The sequence below is a fragment of the Ambystoma mexicanum genome, chromosome 12 (assembly GCF_040938575.1).
Source record: "Ambystoma mexicanum isolate Mex_15411 chromosome 12, UKY_AmexF1_1, whole genome shotgun sequence".
Classification (NCBI taxonomy): domain Eukaryota; kingdom Metazoa; phylum Chordata; class Amphibia; order Caudata; family Ambystomatidae; genus Ambystoma; species Ambystoma mexicanum.
In genome coordinates, this window is record NC_090936.1 from 464,324,681 (window position 1) to 464,343,674 (window position 18,994).

The 18,994-nt window shown below is 43.9% G+C and overlaps 1 protein-coding gene across 2 annotated transcripts in view; it reads right to left on the reverse strand.

Moving 5' to 3' along the window:
* Window positions 1-11,866, reverse strand: part of LOC138513667 (zinc finger CCCH-type antiviral protein 1-like) — a 406,876-nt gene extending 395,010 nt beyond the window's left edge. For both annotated transcript variants that reach the window (XM_069628726.1, XM_069628727.1), the window contains exon 1: window positions 11,036-11,866. In XM_069628726.1, the coding sequence (XP_069484827.1) occupies window positions 11,036-11,415 (380 nt within the window). In that variant the 5' untranslated portion in view covers window positions 11,416-11,866. The remainder of the gene's footprint in view (window positions 1-11,035) is intronic.
* Window positions 11,867-18,994: the final 7,128 nt, after the last annotated feature.

The following is an 18,994-nucleotide window of genomic DNA, read 5'->3' on the forward strand; positions in this document are numbered from 1 at the left end:
CCAATAATTGGTAAATTTACACATTGAGGACCCTGAGAACTTTCCCCTGACGGATACCGATTACATTGGGAAAGAGGACATCAGAGCGTTGATGAAATGTCCAAAAATGTTTTGAATCCAAGACGGTTTGTTGGTAAGGAAATCCCTAGCTGGCCATGATCAGTGGGTGGTTCCTATCTCATTCAGAAAGCATAATGTTAAGTCACGCCCATGATGCGGCCACAGCCGGTCATAGGGGGTTTCATACAACACTTGAAATCTTAAGAGAGGTTGCATACTGGCCACACATGGGGCAGGACCTCGACTAATACTTGAAGGGGTGTCTTGTGTGTGCACAATTTCAGCCAACATCCCTCACACACCATGTGCCTCTCCAAAAGAGGGGGATGACACTGCCATGGTCATCTTTGCAAGTAGATTTCATTGGGCACGTGATTCGCTCTTCTAGGGGGAACAAGTACATGTTGACTCTGACATGCTTGTTTATTAAATGGGTGGAATGTCTCCCGGTCCCAAACTGCAAGGCAGAAACAGCAGCTGCCCTGTTGATCAACCAGATCTTTTCGCGCTTTGGACTACCCCAAAGGATTGAGTCAGACAGAGGTAGCCATTTCATCAGCGAAGTAATGACAAAGATGTGGGAGATACTTGGGGTTAAAAGGAAGCTACATATTGCTTACCGGCCAGCCTCTAGTGGTACAGTAGAACGTTACAACAAAACCATTGTGAGCATATTAAAAAGGTTTGTGGCAGATTCTGGGCCAAGTTGGGATATCCGATTACCTCTTGTCCTATTGGCCATCAGATCTACCCCTTCATCTGCAACTAAAATGTCACCGTTTGAGCTGATGACTGGATGCAGGATGGTGCTTCCCCAGCATCTGCTGTACAGGACCCAAGAGCAGACATTGATAAATGCCTCCACAACTCATGACTATGTTGAAAATTTAAGAAAACACCTTCGACATGCTTTTGCCTATGCTCAGTGAAATCTAGAAAGATCAGCCGACAGCATGAAGACCCACTATGACTTAAAGAATAGCAGGAAAGAATACAATGTAGGAGACCGGGTTTATCTATACAATTTCCAAATGAACCAGGCCAAACAGCAAAAATGTCTGCCTACCTGGAAGGGACCTTTTGAAATTGTAGACAAGATCTCACCAGTCGCCCACAAGATCCGCATCCCCAAAGGCAGTTTGGCAGAAGGGGAAGACAAGTGGGTCCATATTAATCAGCTAAAGTGTTGCCATCCTAGGCACACTCTGCAGCAACTGGAGGAGTCTTCTGGAACCCCAGAGGGGGCCACTCCAGATCCATAAAATTCCAACCCTAAAATATTCCCTATATAGTCTATAAAATATAATAATGCAAATGTCTCCCGATTTATAACATGTATATGTCCACCCCACTACATTAATAGTGGTAGGGAATGTCTACAAATATGTTTTGCTTTGTCATCTGGGAGAGAAAGAGAGAGAGATAAACCATGGAGACTGACCAAGGAGGACGACCCGGGGACCGGGAGCAAAGATCCGAGGGGCCCGGGGTATCGCTCAATACTCCCATCAGGACTGGCAAGAAGAACCGATCGATCCACCCCTGATGGAGGGAAAGACGATAAACTTTGCCATTTGTGGAATCCGGAGAGATGAAGCTTACATCCCAGTCTTGCAAAGTTCCATTGATGGAAGATCAACAGCCATCGCAAGAGGGGGGCTTGTGGGATGTATCAACCCACTCATCCAAGCCCTGCAACATCACTGTGCATTGCTGGCAGCAGAAACATCATAATAGCCGCCGGAAAGCATGCTGCTCGCCAGAAATCACCAGAAATTGTGCAGTGAAAACCTGAAAGATAGGCCACCATCCACTTTTGCCTATCTTAGTGAGCACAGGAGATCAATGCCAAAAACCACCATTGGGCTACCCACAAGGTAGCCTAAAACCACTTGGAAATAGCAATGCTGATTGAAAAAGAAACACAGAGCTGTTTGAAAATCCGTTTTCTTGATTGTCGAAAATTGCTAAAATCATGGCTCACAAAACACCTAAAAGATCCACCCTCTTTGTTGGGTGTTCCACATCATTACTGCAAGAATCCACATCAATACAATGTCAGCAAAAATCATACGTTCTCAGAACAAAATCCTATTTTAAAGATACTCGATGGGAAGACAGCTGTCAAAATGGGTGTAATACCGTTGCTCACCTCTACCAGAAAGCCGGCGTTTTAAAACCATTTTTGTAAAGTTGAACAATTGAACCCAAATTATGCCAAAAGAAGAGAATTCCATATGGAGTGCCACACAGTGATTTCATGTTGAAAAAGACTTGATTTAAAGAGATGTTGCTTATTTTAAGTTTATAAATGTTATTATTTTCACAAGGAACTATGTTACAATTGATCAGAAAGTAACCTGATGCAATGAAAACTCCAAAAGGCTTGCTTCCCCTGAGAACCCTTCACACCTTGTCATCCCCACCAGAAGGAGGATGTCGCATTGGCATGCTAATCAAGAGGGGAGGAGATTTTCTCTGCAGCCTGGAGAAAGGAACAATAGAGGCCTTGGACTGAATAGGGAATGCTAATCTGGGGTGTGACTGAGCACAAACTGCTGGCAGGAAACAAGACATGTGACCCTCTGAATCAGCCCAGCTCTTGGGGCAGACCAGACTGAGATGTGAATTGAATTGAAAGTAAATGTATGTTTTATAAAAATGCTTATAATAAAGTGTACTGAACTGACAAAAATGTAAAACTTTGAGATTGTGAAAATGAAAAATTCACTCACAGTTTGAGGCTAAGATGAAATCCGTGCGATGCTCTGAGACCAAACCTCGGAATTTATTCATATTGTAGATACTGTGTTTATGCTAGAAACATGGAAACGTACAGTAATATGCTCAGAGAGGATATGCATGCATGTATCAAATTTGGTACAGAATTAATATTGAGAAACCCTCCAAAAGCGCGAAAATGTTGTCATTTCTGAACCCAAGCTCGTAGAAACATGGGACTTGAACAGAAATGTACCTTAAGCAATTTGTCATGTAATTATGTATTCTCAACAACTTGTGTATCTGGGAAATATGTTTTTTGGGAAAAATATATTTTCTATGTAAAAGCAAAAGGGAGGGATTTCTTTTGGACCATAAACACAACATCACTCTGACTCATTCTGACACGCTGATCCTTTCTCCAATCAGGGGATAGGAAATCCTCTAATCTATCAAATCCTTAGAGGGTTGGGCATTGTAGAGTCAGCCTCCCCACCCACTTTGGAAATACATAAATAAGGACTGTGAGGACAGATAGGACACACACTTTTCCACTACTCACCGATTTCTTGGTGCAGCACCCTGCAGGAAGACTCCAGACTCCAGATCTAGAACCAAACTCTAGAACCAAACTCTAGAACCCTGAAGCAGAGGCCTAACCCAAACTGAACACTTTGCAGCAGGCCTTCAGGATCTTTTGCAACCTGATTCTTACCCCTAAACTCCCAAGGGGCATCTCAAAATCCAACAGCCTGGCGGAGCTGTTTTGCTTCTAGCTAAGAACCCTGTGCTAGAACCAAGATCCAGACCCAGAAAGCAGCGCTGTATCCAGAACCCGTCAGATCCAGTCCAAGAGGCTGCCCAGACCGCAGTGCAGTGCTGAGAGCAGAACCCAGAGTGCCTGAGACCTGTCCGGTGGCGAGAGTGAAGCCAAACCCTTGACCAGATCTTTGACAAGGCCCATTCCATTCACAAGCCTAGGAGTGAGTATTTAGTCTAGAACTGTCCATAACCAATCTCTTAGTTTAAAGTAATCTTACTCCAACCATTTTAACCTATCCAGAACTGCATTATAGAATCCTGTGTCCATCCTGCATCCTTTCCATTATATTGTCTGTGATAATTGTAGCAATAATCATCTTCGCGCTGATATTTCTGAAGAGGGACAAGTGTTTTGACGGATAGAGATCAGAGCAGAGGCACCCTGTTCTGGTGGTTGCCCGTTGAGTGTCTTGCTTCTTCATAGCTCCTTAGTCTAAGCCTATCCTTGTTGCTAAATCTTTAAAGCGCGATCTGTCATATTTGAAATCTTGACTTTATTTCTGAAAATGTACCTTCACAAAAACCTCCGTAACTTTTGAACCGCACGAAATGTAACTGTCATTTTGAAACTAAGATCCTAAGCTTTCCAAGGAACCTAAAACGACATTCCAATTCATTATAGTTTTTCTGTAATCACGTTTCACGCACGCGGAAAAAGTGCCGCGAATTGCAATTTAGCTCCATTTCACCACATGTCAAAGTAGCGGTTTCTTGTTTTCAACTGCTAAAATTCGTTTTCAATCGGATAATCCTTCATGAATCATTGCTAGTGTTGACCTGTACCAATCCAAAGTAATTCTCACTAGTGCTGAATCTCCTTTAGTGAATTTAAATCATTTTAGCTTATTTTCCCATTCATTGCAATCACATTCAAAAGTATTTTTGCCTGTTTGTTTCAAAATCATACCTCTTTTCTCTAGGCTTGCTGGGGGGAAATGGAATTGAACTGCATTATTGATTGTATTCCTGAAACCTGTGTGCCATCATTTCCATCCCTTCATATTGCATAGGGGGGAGTGAGTAGTCACAGGGGAAAAAGTGATCATATTGTCTTTTGATTGAAACCATATCAAGTTTATTTCCGTGTTCCATTTTCCCATCCCTGCATTTTCGTGAACACATACCAAGTATTCTCTGCTACCTGTAAGAGTATTTAGCATTTTTTTTCATGCAGCACCACTGCATGGGTTGGTGCATTGCTATAATGCGGTACATCAAGGATTGTGTTGCCAGTGTGACATGGACATGTAAATGAAAACAGGCTATTCAGTCAAAAATGATTTCTACATCTAAAATGCAAATCATTTTTTTACAGTTAAAAGCATACATTTTTTTTTCTCACCTGAAATTCCTCTGTTGCAGGAGACACATTTGAGGATTAATGAACTAACCTCATTAACAATACTAACGATTCTAACTCATTAATAATATAATGTGTTCTCCAGGGCAAAATGAGATGGAAAATGACAGGCTCTGAAAGTCATTTTAAACGCGCATCCAGATTTTTTTTTCTTTGCTTCTATCTGTGCTCTGTCCACAGTATTTGCAGGAAGCAAAGACTCGAATAAGCAGGAAATCAGTTTGGTTACAGTTGCAACTGTATAAGCCAAACCATTGTTCAAGAGAAGGAGGGTAGGACATGATTGAATTTCATTGGTTGAACTCATTTGGTAGGCTGTAACAGAGCTTTTCTAATGAACCTCGGGGAAGAAGAGAGGGAGAAGACATTTTACACAGCTGGGAGAAAGACCTGGCTGGTAGCTGGGGAGTTTCCTAATTGAAAAAGCAGATCCCAGTGCACTGCTGCAGAGACTGGGAATTCCAGTCAATAAGCCCCAGTTTGAGTGACGGCAGATGCTCGTCCTTGCTGGGGGGATCTAAGAGGGACTTCCAGAAGGCGACCAGCCGAAGAATTTCACATGCTGGACAGGCTTGGTAATTATATTGCAGAGTGCGGGGGCAGTGCGTATGTGTGCAAAACTATTCAGTCAGATTAAAAGAGGGAATTCCAGTGTTTTATCAACATGTTTAATGTTGCAAATTGAATATGTTCTCGCCGCTCTCTTCTCATTTTGTTACAGATAATGTTGTTACTGTGCAATTTCCATTTATTTCTGTAAAAAGAGTAAGATCGTGTTGAAATGCAATTTTTATAATACACAAAAATATCTGAAAGCAGACGGATAGTGTGTTTTATTTTTCTCTTTTATTTGTGCATCTACCATTACAGTTCTGATAACATGGGGAGAGGTTCAGACAGTGCAATTGTCATTTTTAAGGTACCTAAAAATAAGACTTGAGAGTAGCTGTGTGCATGATTCCATTCAGTATATAAGTGTGTGTTTTCTGAACGGAACATAATAATAAAATAATGAAATAGCCTGCTGCTGGAGGTACATGAGTCAGCAGAAAGAGAGGCCCTGGACATAGTTCACCGATGTAGATAAGTTGGTGATGAATACCACATGTTAGCTCGCTGCCGTAGATAAGTCAGTGAGGACAGCCCATGGTGGCACTCCAATTGAAAAGGTGGTGTTCCTGAAATGTAAGCCTGAGGCCTCTCTAGTGATCACACGAACAAATAAAGCAAAAATAAGGGGTTCTGGATATTGGGGCCACATATAAAACAAAGGAATTATGCTCACCAGAAATACCACCAATAACGCATACCAACATAATGTATATCACTAAATGTATCTGTGTGCTGAAATAATGTATGTATACTGTAGTACTATATACCAAATCTAATCTGAATGCAAAGAGTGATTATTACTGAATTATTTTCAGTTTGGCAGTAAGAAAATACCGCTAGGCCCCAAATCTATACAAAATACCCAACATACCTTATCCTTCCTGTTCCTACTCCTAAGTGATTAAAGAGATTGTTGATATTGTAACATTACCCATTGCTGCTCACTTTACATATTTATAAGTGTGCTATTCAGATATTATTCTATTCATAAAAGTGTGTTATATATTGTTCAATTCGTCAAATAAACCTTTTAATTTGCAAAACAAACCTACTTCTTGGCCCAGTGAGGTCAGGGAGATTCAGAGAGAGGGGCGTTATATAAGGGTTCATCATCCAGATTTAAAGAACTTACTTTGACATACAAATATATAAATAAGGGCTTCCATTGGGCATCCCAGACTAGGCATTGACTTAGTTGGAGTGCTGGATTGAAGTCACTTACAACAGCAATTACTATAATTCAAACAAACACTGACTCAAGGTTTCTGAGTAAAAGAATATACATTTATTTACACATCAGTTGTATAACATTTCACTAAAGTAAAGCAGTTTAAAAATCCTATTCTTAATAGGTTCCAGACAAGTTAAGCTCACAAAATGAAGTGGGAGCAAAATGGCACTCCAGAAATTTAAAAGGGAGGGAAAGACAAAGTTAGGCAGAATTTGAACCACACCAACAGGTAAGTACTCAGGGCAATTGAGCAAGAGGAACTACAGTGATAGAATCAGGGAAAAAAGGCTTAGGGCCAAAGTCAATAGGTCAAAAGTCTTTTGCTCAAGATCACACGGTTCAGGGTAGTTTGCTGTAAAGTTCGTGCCACGAATTCCGGACGAAGTTGGTCGGCAGAAAAGTTAGTTCAAAGAGAAGAGAAGGACAAACCCTTGGATTGGAGAAAGATTTCACACACTTTCACCGCGGCTGAACGAAACCAACAACCGGATTTTCACAGTACCTTAAAACGGAGAGGGAGCTGTAGCTGAGGCAGACGTTCCTGGTAGTTCCTGCAGGCTCACGGTTCCTGAAGAGACTGTCAGACTGACAAGAAGTAGGAAGACTGGAGGGTCCTGCACTACCCGGGGAAGAAACCAGCAGAAGAGCAAAGCAACAAATAAAAGGTGCGCTCCTTAAAACCCAAGCAGGGTCCGACCTTCTGGCTATCCGGCCCACTGTAGCTCTGCACAGCGAATTCGACCAGAGGAGGGCTCCTGGCTTGCAGTTTGGGCAAACTGGTTGATCCCACCAGCTCAAGGTAAGAAGATTCCTGGAAGATCCTCTCTGTCGTCGAATTCTGAAGATTCGGACCTGCAGCAGGGCTTCACCGGGCGGTTCAGTCTTTGTAGGGGTCCTCTTCTGTCAGCTCTTTGTCGGTTCTTTCGTTCCAGGTGCGACTCTGCCTTTCCAGTCCCAGAGACCTACTTTTTATGCAGTTTTCCCCCATTCACACAGCCTGGCTGTCAATCATACAGCAGGGTGGCTGTCCTGGCAAGGACAGTCACCCGGCCAATCAAACAGGAGTGTGAGTTGGGTTACCAAGGGAACCCATGGCATGGGTCCTAAGACCCCTCCCTCACATCCTGCCTACCCAGACTTTCAGGCGCCTTAAGGAGGGCTTCTGTGTAGAAGCCTGCAAAAAGACGGCGAACAAAGGAACCAAACCAGGTTTGGCGTGCAGAGTAAAACACGAGAAAGACTTTTACAAAAAGAAATGGCGAATAAACCCAGCCGGAGCCGAAATAAAATATATTTGATCAAGCGGGTTTATGTTTGAGGCTAATAAAATAGCCTAAAAATAATACCATGGTTATTAAAGATAACCGCGGTATGAAAAATATGGTAGTTACCACTGCCACCAGCCAAGTCTTGATGAAAAGGGAGCGAAACAGTGCTCCAAGAGAAACAGGCAAAAAGGGATAAGAATTAACCCTTTGCAATACTCCATTTAAGATGGGGTATACTGGGTCTGTGATTTAAAGAGACTACATAAAGTTAATGGCAACTTTACATGTTTCTGGGAGACAGTAGTCAGTACCAGAAAAATTGAGTCAGTGGGAAGTCTAAAAGACAACTGAAGGTGCTGTGTAACACACAAAAAAAGATGGTGCTCATGGAGTAGGGGAGGCTCCAGAGGCCAAGATTACACAATTGGTAAAAACACACACAGCAAAACACATGTAAGAGTGGGAAAAAGGCTTACACTCTTACCAGGTGAAAAAAATAAACCCTAGAAATCCAGCAAAGCTGCTGAGGGACTCCGTAGGTAAGGGAAATTTGCCATTTTGGAGAATTCTCCCTAACAGTTGCCAGCTGGTATTTCCTCCACCCTGAACCCCAAGCTCTCCTGCACATCTACGTATGTGATTATCCGTTATATAATCCTGTAAATGTGATATGTCATTTGTAACACGCCTATACACAAGTGTTTCAACAAGGTGGAAATAATCCATAATTTCAGTTTTTTTCCCTTTAAACTTTCAATAGTTTATTGTCAGTGCTATCCACACTTCCTTGGCCTATATATTACATTCGTTTTTTGAGTTTGGCCCATAAAATGGGGCTTTAGCGCAACCCTTTGACCAAAACAAGGCTACAGAGTGGAGTGAGAAGGGAATGGGTGTTGCGAAGCAGACTATTTGTTTGGCATAGCAACTGGCCATGCTTTTGGTATGCATTTGCTGCAGAATTAACTATTTTCTGTGTTTTCCACCATATCTACCACAAAGGGGTTGTTTTCTTAAACAAAGCAAAGCAGCAGTTAGACTCTAAGGATGTTGTGCTCCCATGTAACATCCATGAGGTGTATGAGAGTCAGCATATGGATAGATTTAAAATCTAGAAGGGGCAATTGAGGCAGTGGAACCGCATGGACAGCCTTCCCACACACAGGCAGCGTGCTGGAGTGGGGGAAGGTCAACAGAGGTTAAAGAGGGTTTGAGTTAAAAACGTTGAGAAGCTTTTAAAGTGGGGTATAGCAGCAAAGAGGGAGTCCTATATTAAGGCTGGAGCACTAATCCAGTCTGATGAGGAAATGAGTAGAAATAATTGGTTGTAAGTGATTTTACCGACCCAAATTTCAGAGTGGTACATTTCATCGCAGGCAAAGTACTGAAAAACACTGAATTTGTATTATTTTTTTTATTTGGGGGTTCCCCCCCAATGTCCCCTGTTTTTCTACCCTTTTAACACCACACGAATCCCATCGCGACTCATTTTAACCCTTTACCCCACTACTCCATATATATTTATTATTTATGTGTATTGTGGGAAAATGTATTTGTTGATTGCAAAAGGTTAATTTATAACCATATACAATAACATAAAAAACATTTAAATATATATATTTAATTCATATTTTCAGTGTTTTAGGTGTTATGTACTTTGGTGAAATATACCACTCTGTTTTGTTTTCAGTAAAATTACTGGGTACGCAATAATGGTCTTGGTGGAGTGAAAGGTGTGAAGAGGGAACCTTTTGCGGTTAAGCCTGTCAGCCATAGGACTGGAAGTGATGAATTACTGTAGGTACTGTAAAATAAAGCTCCCCAGGTTGCAACCCATAGGAGATGGAGTCAGAGTAGCAGTGGGGAAAATAGGGGATAGGGAGGGGCGGCGAGTGGTGTTAGCTCCGTCTTGGAGGTCTAGAGCATCAGACAGTGAGGCGCCATTCAGTGGTGAATGGCGGTCAGGCAGTCAGTGATGCTGATGGAAATCTCCAGGGTGAAAGGGAAAAGGTTTTGGCCATTCTCACAAAGAGATCACATGATTACTCAAATGAGAATTTGAGCTTTCCAAGGGATAAGTTGGAGCGAGTGCAAAAGGAGAGGACCAAGGCCGGCCTGCTGGAGGACCACCTGTTAGAGGGGTCACAGAGGGGGGTTCCTGCATTCCAACAAATGGAGAAGGAGCAACCAGTTAAGTAGGAGGCAATCTATGCAACGGCAGTTCCATGGAGGCCGAAGTGTGGGAGAGTTGTAAGGAGGGATGAGTGGTCAACATACCAAATGCAGCAGAGAGGTCATGAGCACAGAGGAAAGGGTGGGAGTGGTGGCTAGTAGTAAGAGAGTGTGAGACATGGGGGTGGGCTGCTTCTGTGGAATGCTGGCTTTAGAGTCCAGACTTGAGCAGGTTGCTGAGCCCATCTCCCACAGGTCATCCATTGAACACCACTAGTTGGAATCTGTTAGTGGGGGGAGGGAGACAGGATGCTAGTTATTCACAACTGTTGGAGTCAGCTCTACATTAATTCAAGAAGGGTCAAAGAGTGCGCACCTTATAGCAGGTTGTGAAGATCCTGGGGTATAGGGAGAGACTGTGGAGAGGAGAGAGATGGGTGCAGTTGAGGGAAGCCAGTTCCACAATGCCCTGTGGTGTACAGAGATAGCGATGTAGGATGGTTGATGGAGTTCAGGGTGGCTGCAAGTTCAAGAGGAGGTGAGAGTGGGAGGATAGAGGGCAGATGGGGTGAAGCAGAGAGAGTGAAAGGAGGTTAATGAGAGTGTGTAGGATTTTTCATATTTTAGTGGATAAGTAGTAGGCAAAGTCTTGGTGTCCCTCTTCCAACTAATTGCCCCTCCATCACTCATCTATTATGAAACCTTGTGGTCACTTGTGCAACAGGGCAAATCTGTGTCCTCAGGAAGCCTTCTGCATGCAATGACACCCACGTCGACATGCATACTCACCCATGCCTGTTTCTACCGATAAAACAACGCCCCAGGATGAAGTAGCGGCATAGGTGAAGGCGCTCACACTGCGTAGACTCACATTTGCCTCCCAGGTACCCACCACACAGGCGAATGGGAGACTGGGCGAAGACGGTGCCCGGCTCTGGTTGCGGAAAGCGCTTGCCCTCCTCACGAAGTATGCTGGCGATGTGTTCTGGCGTTAGATCAAGGTGCTGGGGGATGTCCGACAGGGGCAGGCGGCCCCCGTGCTTGCACAGTTGCTTGGTCAGGAAGGCAGACACCGACGGGTCTGACATGCTGGTCTCCTCCTCAGTGCTGGACTCCTCTGCCATGCTGGGCGCCTCCGCGGGCTGCACCTCGGCACCTGCCTCGGACATTGTTTGGCTTTCAACCCAGGAGTCTTGAAACGGAATACCTGTGGCGTCTCCAATGTTCAGGGCCGAATTTAAGACAACAGTTCTGTCGATATTTAAATGCCAGTTAATGTGGACCTCTCTAGTTTGTTTGGGCTAACTGATGGCCACTAAATGAACAGGAACGCCAGGGGTTGATATCTTGCAGTGAACGGACATCTTATCCCTTCAAGCTACTGCCAGTCACTCGTTGGGTTCTTCGAGGCAATACCTCCAGCCTTCCACAATCAATTACTTCTGCGCCAATTCCCCATGATGAATTGGCAGGCTCTGGCTTCTTGAGTCTTTGGTGCCAGTCGCTCTAGGGTCCTTTGCAAGCACCTCTGTGTCACTCACTTCAAGCACCTTCTCGCCTCTCGATTCTTCTCCGCCCTTCCCAGCTGCGGGGGATATGTAGTCTCTCCTGCCAGTCCCTCCCTGCTCTGAGAAGTCAGAGAAACGAAACAGAAACCGGGCGAAGGAGGGGGTTAAGGGGGCAGGGCGGAGTAAGAAGGGCGTCATAAACTGCACGTCAAACAACTACCTGCAGGAGCCCATTCAGATACAGGACTGCTGTTGTTACTTCGTTTTGTGTTAATAATCGTGGACTTCTTTCATGTGCAGCACGAGGGTTTGTGTTCCGCCGCATCTACAATACAAAAAACACCGAATCTTTGAACTAACTAAAAGTGTTTCCCAGATCACAATAACACTCCACTTGCCACAACTGAGGGATACGCTGGAAATGATAACATTTACCATATACATGACATTATTTTAAATTGACTAAAGAGTATCTCGCTGTCGGAGGGTCATTATTGATCCCATGCGGTATTCATGGGAATACCGCATGCGGTAAAAATCGGTCAATTATGAAGTGCATTATCTCATGAAAAATGGCTGCTCCAACGTTTACGACCCCCTGGCCCACCCGCCACCCCGCAGGCAAAATGGGAAAATAAAAATGGGAAAAGCCCTTCACAGGTTTTAACAGCTTTGTCTTAGCGAGGGCATCCCATCAGTTAATTAAATCAAATCTGTAAGCGGAAGGCCGAAAGGAGTGAAAAAGTGGGTTAAAATGTTACATTGTAGAGCATACTTTAAAAAAAGAAATGGGTAAATAGCCAAACAGTTTGCAATTTGTGCTGAGGGGCCCAGGGGGCAGGCATGACATTTTTTACTGGACATCTATGATAAACGTCCAGTAAAAAGATACCATCCAGGGACGTCATTTCACCAAAATGCCAGGGGTAGTGGAAGTGACATCGCACGACCCTTGACCCCCGATGACGTCAAAGGAAGTGATGTCATTTGACCCCACCCCGAAGTGATATCGCATGAAGCGATGGAACGCGTCCTTTCACCGGTTGACAAAACAGGAAGTGGAATCACACAGCATTGTACACTATGAAAAATGCGGCACTATGAAAAATATGGTTACGATATCACTATAATGTGATGTACATTTCATACAAGAATGGATCGCCATATGTATTGCTAAGATCAGTGTGTATAGGCCCATATTACCAAATTACTATGAATGCAAGCAGACATCCATGACCAAATGATAATGATGTGTTATTATATAGCACTGACGCTTAAGCGCTTTATATAGAAAAAATATACACCCAATATCACCCAACCTGTGTTGTTACTCATTTATCGACCTCAGAAGGATGAAAGGCTGTGTTGAGGTGTTTAAGAACAGACTAAATCAGTGACTCTCCCCCTGAAGTGTGCCTGAAATAAACCTTGAATGAGTCTAGCAATTATTGTATAGAATTCCAGAAAGGCACATTATTTGGTATTCCTATTCTTTCTTATTTAGGGTCAGTGCTGAAAGTGATAGACTTGTGCCACGTTTCTTCTTTTTTTTAAGGGGCCTGAACAAGAAGGTCAGCCAATCCAGAAGTAAAGAGCCATATGGTGCTGGCCACAGCCCAGGTGCTTGCATTAATAAAAAAAAAAACATTTTTTTCTACTTTTTGTTTGGAGGTCGCAAGGGAGACCTCTGGCGACCCCCAAATGGCGTCCCTGATACCATCCCTGTCCCCTGGGCCCCAATGGGCCCAACACAATCAACATGATTATGTGTGTATGCAAGGCACTGCGGTGCCAGGGGGGAAAGCATGGTATTTTTGACAGGACATCTATGATAGAAATCCAGTATAAAAATACCATCCCTGTTCCCTGCGCTCCACAGCACCCCAGAAGGAGGGTTGTGGGTTAAAGAATTGAATACAAAGTTTCAAAATGAAAACTTTTGAAACAAAAGGACGGGGAAAAAAATCAAATGCACTTTATTTAAAAAAAAAATAATTGGGGGGTCGCCACCAAACCCCTGTTCTTGGGCAAAAACCCACTAATTTTACCTATACCAAAACCAACAAAAAAAATACATTTAAAAAAGGCATATGGTCTTTTTTTCAGTACTTAGGATTCAAATGTTTTGCATTCGATCCTTTGGAATTCGAAATAATGACCGGACACCCAGAAGGAGAGCTGATTTTGGCAGGTGGGTAGGGGGATTGTGCAAAAAAGGCATTTAGGCATTTTTAAAATGCCTTTGTTGTACAAGCCTCCTTCCCCCTTTATCCACCACTTGCCAAAGTCAGCTCAACGGACCAAAAAAACTAACACACACACACACACACACATTCATACAGCAATCACTCTATCATTCACACAAGCATCCATCACCCTACACTCTCTCATAACCCAAGCATGCACGCATCCATACACATGTTTAAATTTTTAAAAAATGAACATATATGTACCTTCTGCAGGGGCCTGCGTGTGGGTGCTGAAACGCCCCGCTCTAGGTGCTCTGTCTGTATGTGCGAGGAGGTAAAGGAGCTCCCCCTCGCAGATACAGATGTGCAGTGCCACAGCCAGCATTTCCAATGAGCTATGCAATGCTGGCGAAGCAAAACGCCCCAGCCTTGCATGGCTCAGTGAGCATGTGCGGCTGGGGCACTGAACAGAACTGTCAATGGGAAATAGTGTTTCCCTTTGACAGTTCAGCCAGCCCAGGAGCACGCCCTCAGCTGAAAAAAGCAGCTGAGGGAGGGCTCATTGTTTCACTGGGCTGGCTCCTTCGCTCCTCCATAATGGGTGAGGGGGAATGGTGGGTCCCCCCATGCCATTATGGATGAGCCGCCAAGCTCGGACTGGCCTATAAGGAAATAGGGCAATGCATGTATCAAAAATGCAAAATGCTAGTGTGGGCCATTTAAAATGGGCCACCTTTTTGGCCAATGTGGGCCAGTTTGATGAGGTACTTCACTGTGCAGTTAGATTTTGACCATTGAGCAGTTAGTAATTTTGACCATTGTTGCTGAATAAATATTCTTTAAATATCACAATTTGCTTACATTTTAACACAAAACACTCCCTTGGGTTCAATTCAAACAGTCTGTGACTAAAGGAATGAATATCCATTCACAACTGCGGGCCACTTTTTCATTGGTGTCTGAGAGTTTCATGCTTCTGCCTGACCATGTGAGCCGCTCCTGCCATTTTTTGCAAATTTTTTTTTTTACATTTTTTTTTTAGATTTCATGCTGGCCTTTCACGCAACCCCCACCCCACCCCCCCACAGATGTGGTCGTAGCCCCCAGCGGGGCCGCGCCCCACAGTTTGAATACCGCTGGCCTAAGCCCCCTTGTCCGTGTGACCATGGTCCTCCCCAATTGCGCGACCGCTAATTCTGAGGGCAAAATCGCACTCTCGTTGTCCTGTCCCTCTGCTTTGGGCGTGCCTTACACAGAGATTTATTATTAATTTTTTGTAGCACCAAACATTATCACTCGTGTCTACGGACCAAGATATATCCATTCCCCGGTGACCAACCGCCATGGTCTCAACGCCCCTAAACATTATCTTTTCATATACCCCATGCCCCTTTGCCCTATCACCATGCTATCACTATGTACATTCACCCCCTCTCGTCAAAAGATTCACGACAAGGTCAGTGACACCCAACCAACCCTCCTGCCCCACTCATAGTATGCTTTAACCCACAGTATTTCATCACCACTGTCTCCTCAGCCCCCCTCACACAACACGAGACAGCCCACATTCACAAATCAGCCTGGCCTTGTTCTCCGCCCCCTCTCCTGCAGGATACACCGTTGTCGGTGAATTACGCGCCTACCCCAAAGTTTTACGCCGCACGGAAAAGACCGCTCCACTGTGGAGGCCGCGATCAACAAAGGTCGCGCATGCACGCCACGCAGGAAACAGCAGAGGGCTGCACACGGATGCAGGTAGCAAGCAGGTGAATATCGGCCGCAGAGAGAGCATGCCGGTGCGAGGTGGTCAAGAATAAAGGTTTGGGGTGCCCCCAAAAAGGGAAACAAAGAAGGCGGGCAAGAGGGTGTGAAGTTTGGGCTGTGCCAGCGGTTCGGGTTGGACCACCAACTTATAACAAGGGAAAGTGGTGGCACACACAGGCTGAGTGTAGTGTTTGTAGGGAACACCGCAAGGAGTGCGATGAGAACGACATTTTCTATACTTGCCAACATTCTGTGACCAAAAAGATGTAGGTGTTTTCAAGTTTCAAAAATAATAATTTGCATAACAATGACATCTCAGGAAAATACCAAACATACATTGTTGTCAGCACTGAAGCATTCTAAAATACACAACCCATCAAACAGCACAACATGGAAATATTTTCAAATGTTTAAGATGTATAACTCTGAATGGTAAGTTAAACCAAATTCAATTACCTAACTTCACAGAAGGTAATCACACAGAGCTGGTAGGCAACATTTTCCACTGTAGCAGCAGCCTGGGCAATTCTTATATATTCCTGCAGTGCAAGTTGAACACTGAATAACATGGAGACTAATACCCCCTTCAGTCTGATAGGCAGATGGTGTGATGGTGTCACGCTCTGCCACTTGCCTTCACTGGTCGTTCACCGTCCTAAGGGTTGTTCCGGCAAGAGTTCAGGACAGAGTCACGTTGCTGTCAGGTCAGTGGATTGGTCTGAGCCCAATCAAAGTAATCACCTACCAGCCCACAGCACAGACAGACTAATTAATGTGTTGCATGCTTTGTCCTGCAGCCTGCCATAGAGTCACATTACCTGCCACTGTAGAAAGCAGTAGGATCTGTCACCCAAATCTGTAGGCGGTAGGACTGCTTCAAAAGCAGTAGCCTACTGCCTAAATCAGTAGGGTTGGCAAGTATGATTTTCTCTATGTCATTTAGCAAGCAGAGTTAAACGAGCGCGGCTTTAAACGTGAGGCATTATAGCCTAGAGTAGACCCTTATAGGTGTCATTGTAGGCCAGTTCTCTCTCTCTGCGCATCATATTAGCCAACCCTCATCTATCTGCCTGGCCTCCTCGCCACGACCATGGGCCTCATTCCGAGTAGGACGCAAAGGGATACCGGGCACCGTTAAGGACATCAGTGCCGGTAATCCCTTTGCGCCCTATTCCGAGGTCCCTTAGCGGGTCCATCCTTTAACGCCTGGTTTTACCAGGTGTTGTGGATGGGACCCGTTAAGGGACTTCAGAGCTAATAACGGTACCGCAAATTGCGGTACCGTTATTAGCTACTTCCCCATTCCCATTGAGCCCTATGGGTGCTCAAATGGGAATGGGGAATGGATTTTTCAATGGGGACTTACCGGTCCCGCAAAGGTCGGACTAGACCGGTAAGTCCCCATTGAACCAGGGCGGACTCAGTACCGTTATTGGAGGCAGTCATGGCGCTAAAAGCGCCATAACTGCCTCCAATCTCGGAATGAGGCCCCATGTAATGCGCCAGCCCAGGTTCACCATCGTCTGTTAATCCTGCACATTCAATGACTAACTCGCCTTCAGGTATCGCCATGGTCTTTTGTCGTGCACATAACGTACACCAATACATTGTTTACGCTTTTCACAGAGATATGGTGTAATAGCTAAATTGCTGACCCTGGTACATGGGGACTGATTCCTAATCTCACCTTCACTTGACACAAATAGTGAGTCTGCCTAAATCACATCTGAGATACATTTTATTTATAGTTTGCTTGCGCCTAAGTGCTGTACAATAGGATAAAACACTACAATAAGAAATGAAAATATGGTTACATTAGGCAGGAGTGGAGATGAGTTTTCAGGCGGAACGAAAAAGCAGAGTGGAGGATAACGAGGGAATAGGGAGAGGAAGAGAGTTCCAGTATTCAGGGATAAGAAGTGAAAAAGCAGGGAAACGAGACTGCACGCCTGGTGGTCTGGGCACAGAAAGGTGAAAGAGAGTTTGCGATCGAAGAGAGAACGCGAGAGTAGAAGGAAATAAGGGAAGGCAGGTCTAGTGGGGCCAAGACTGTGAAGACATTTAAAAGTAAGACAGAGGAAATGGAAAGAAGCTGTGATTCAAAGGAGAGCCAGAAAAGCAAGTGGACAGGGGCAAAAATAAAGGAGTGAGGAGGAAGAAATAGGACATTGCAAACAGAGTAGTTGTAAATAGCGCAAAGAGCGTTCAAATGAAAAGCAGGAAGACCCATATTAAGGGAAGAGCAGTAAAAAGGCGGGTCAATACAAGGGCAGACACAAGGATTTTGGCAGCAGGAATGGAAAGAGCATGATTTTATGGATGTTAAAAAGTTGGTAGCAACAAATTGGGGAGATATTAGAAATATGAGTAGATAAAGTGAGAGAGGAGTCAAAGTTAACACCTAGATTGCATGCAGTGTCAGAGAAAGGAAAATAGACAAGAGGGAAAGACAAATAAGAAATACGGGTGTGGGGGGAGGGTACAGGAAGAAGGAAAGAAGAGTACTTTAGTTTTAGAATAGTTTATGTTTAGGTAAAGGGGATTTCATCCAAGGTTGGATGTTGATTAGACAGGCAGAAAGAAAAGAATGGAGATTATCCGAAAAGTTAGAAAAGAATCAAAAAGATATGTGAGTCATCAGCATAAAAGTGATATGAAAAACCAAAATTTAAAATACAAAGTCTATCATCTAGCTCAATCCCAGGCACGTGCCCTCACCTCAATGCATCATAATTCCTGAATTTCGGTCATTAACATGTTGCACATATTATGTTAACCTTTCATGGTTCTTGGCATATTGAAAAAACAAGTGTCAGAAACTAGAATAGAAAATATTTGTTAATGAAATTTCTGTTTTGAATGGTAATTTTGTGTCTGATTTTTTTTTCTTAAAAATACAACTCAATGAATTTCTGCAGAAGTTCTGTCAAATTGCTTTCTTTGTGTAACTCCCTCAGCCCTTTTATCTGTGTCTTATTAGACACAAATCTCGATGTCTACATTTCATTCTCTAAAGCAAGAAAAAGTGTCTGGTGAAGCCTTCACCAGACCTGAGGTCGCCAATGAATGTAGTGAACACTACTGTATATTTCAATTATGCAATTATTCCATTATTGTCTTGATCATAAACACAAATGATGAAACCATTTGTGTATAAGATAAAGTTTCTTGTTTTATTCTTATTCATTTTCCATATTATTCGTGCAGATACCTTAGCCGCCGATGTATTTCGGACCTTGGTCCTTCTTCAGGGCGGGCTCTGTGCTAGAGGTCATATCTCTCGTCCT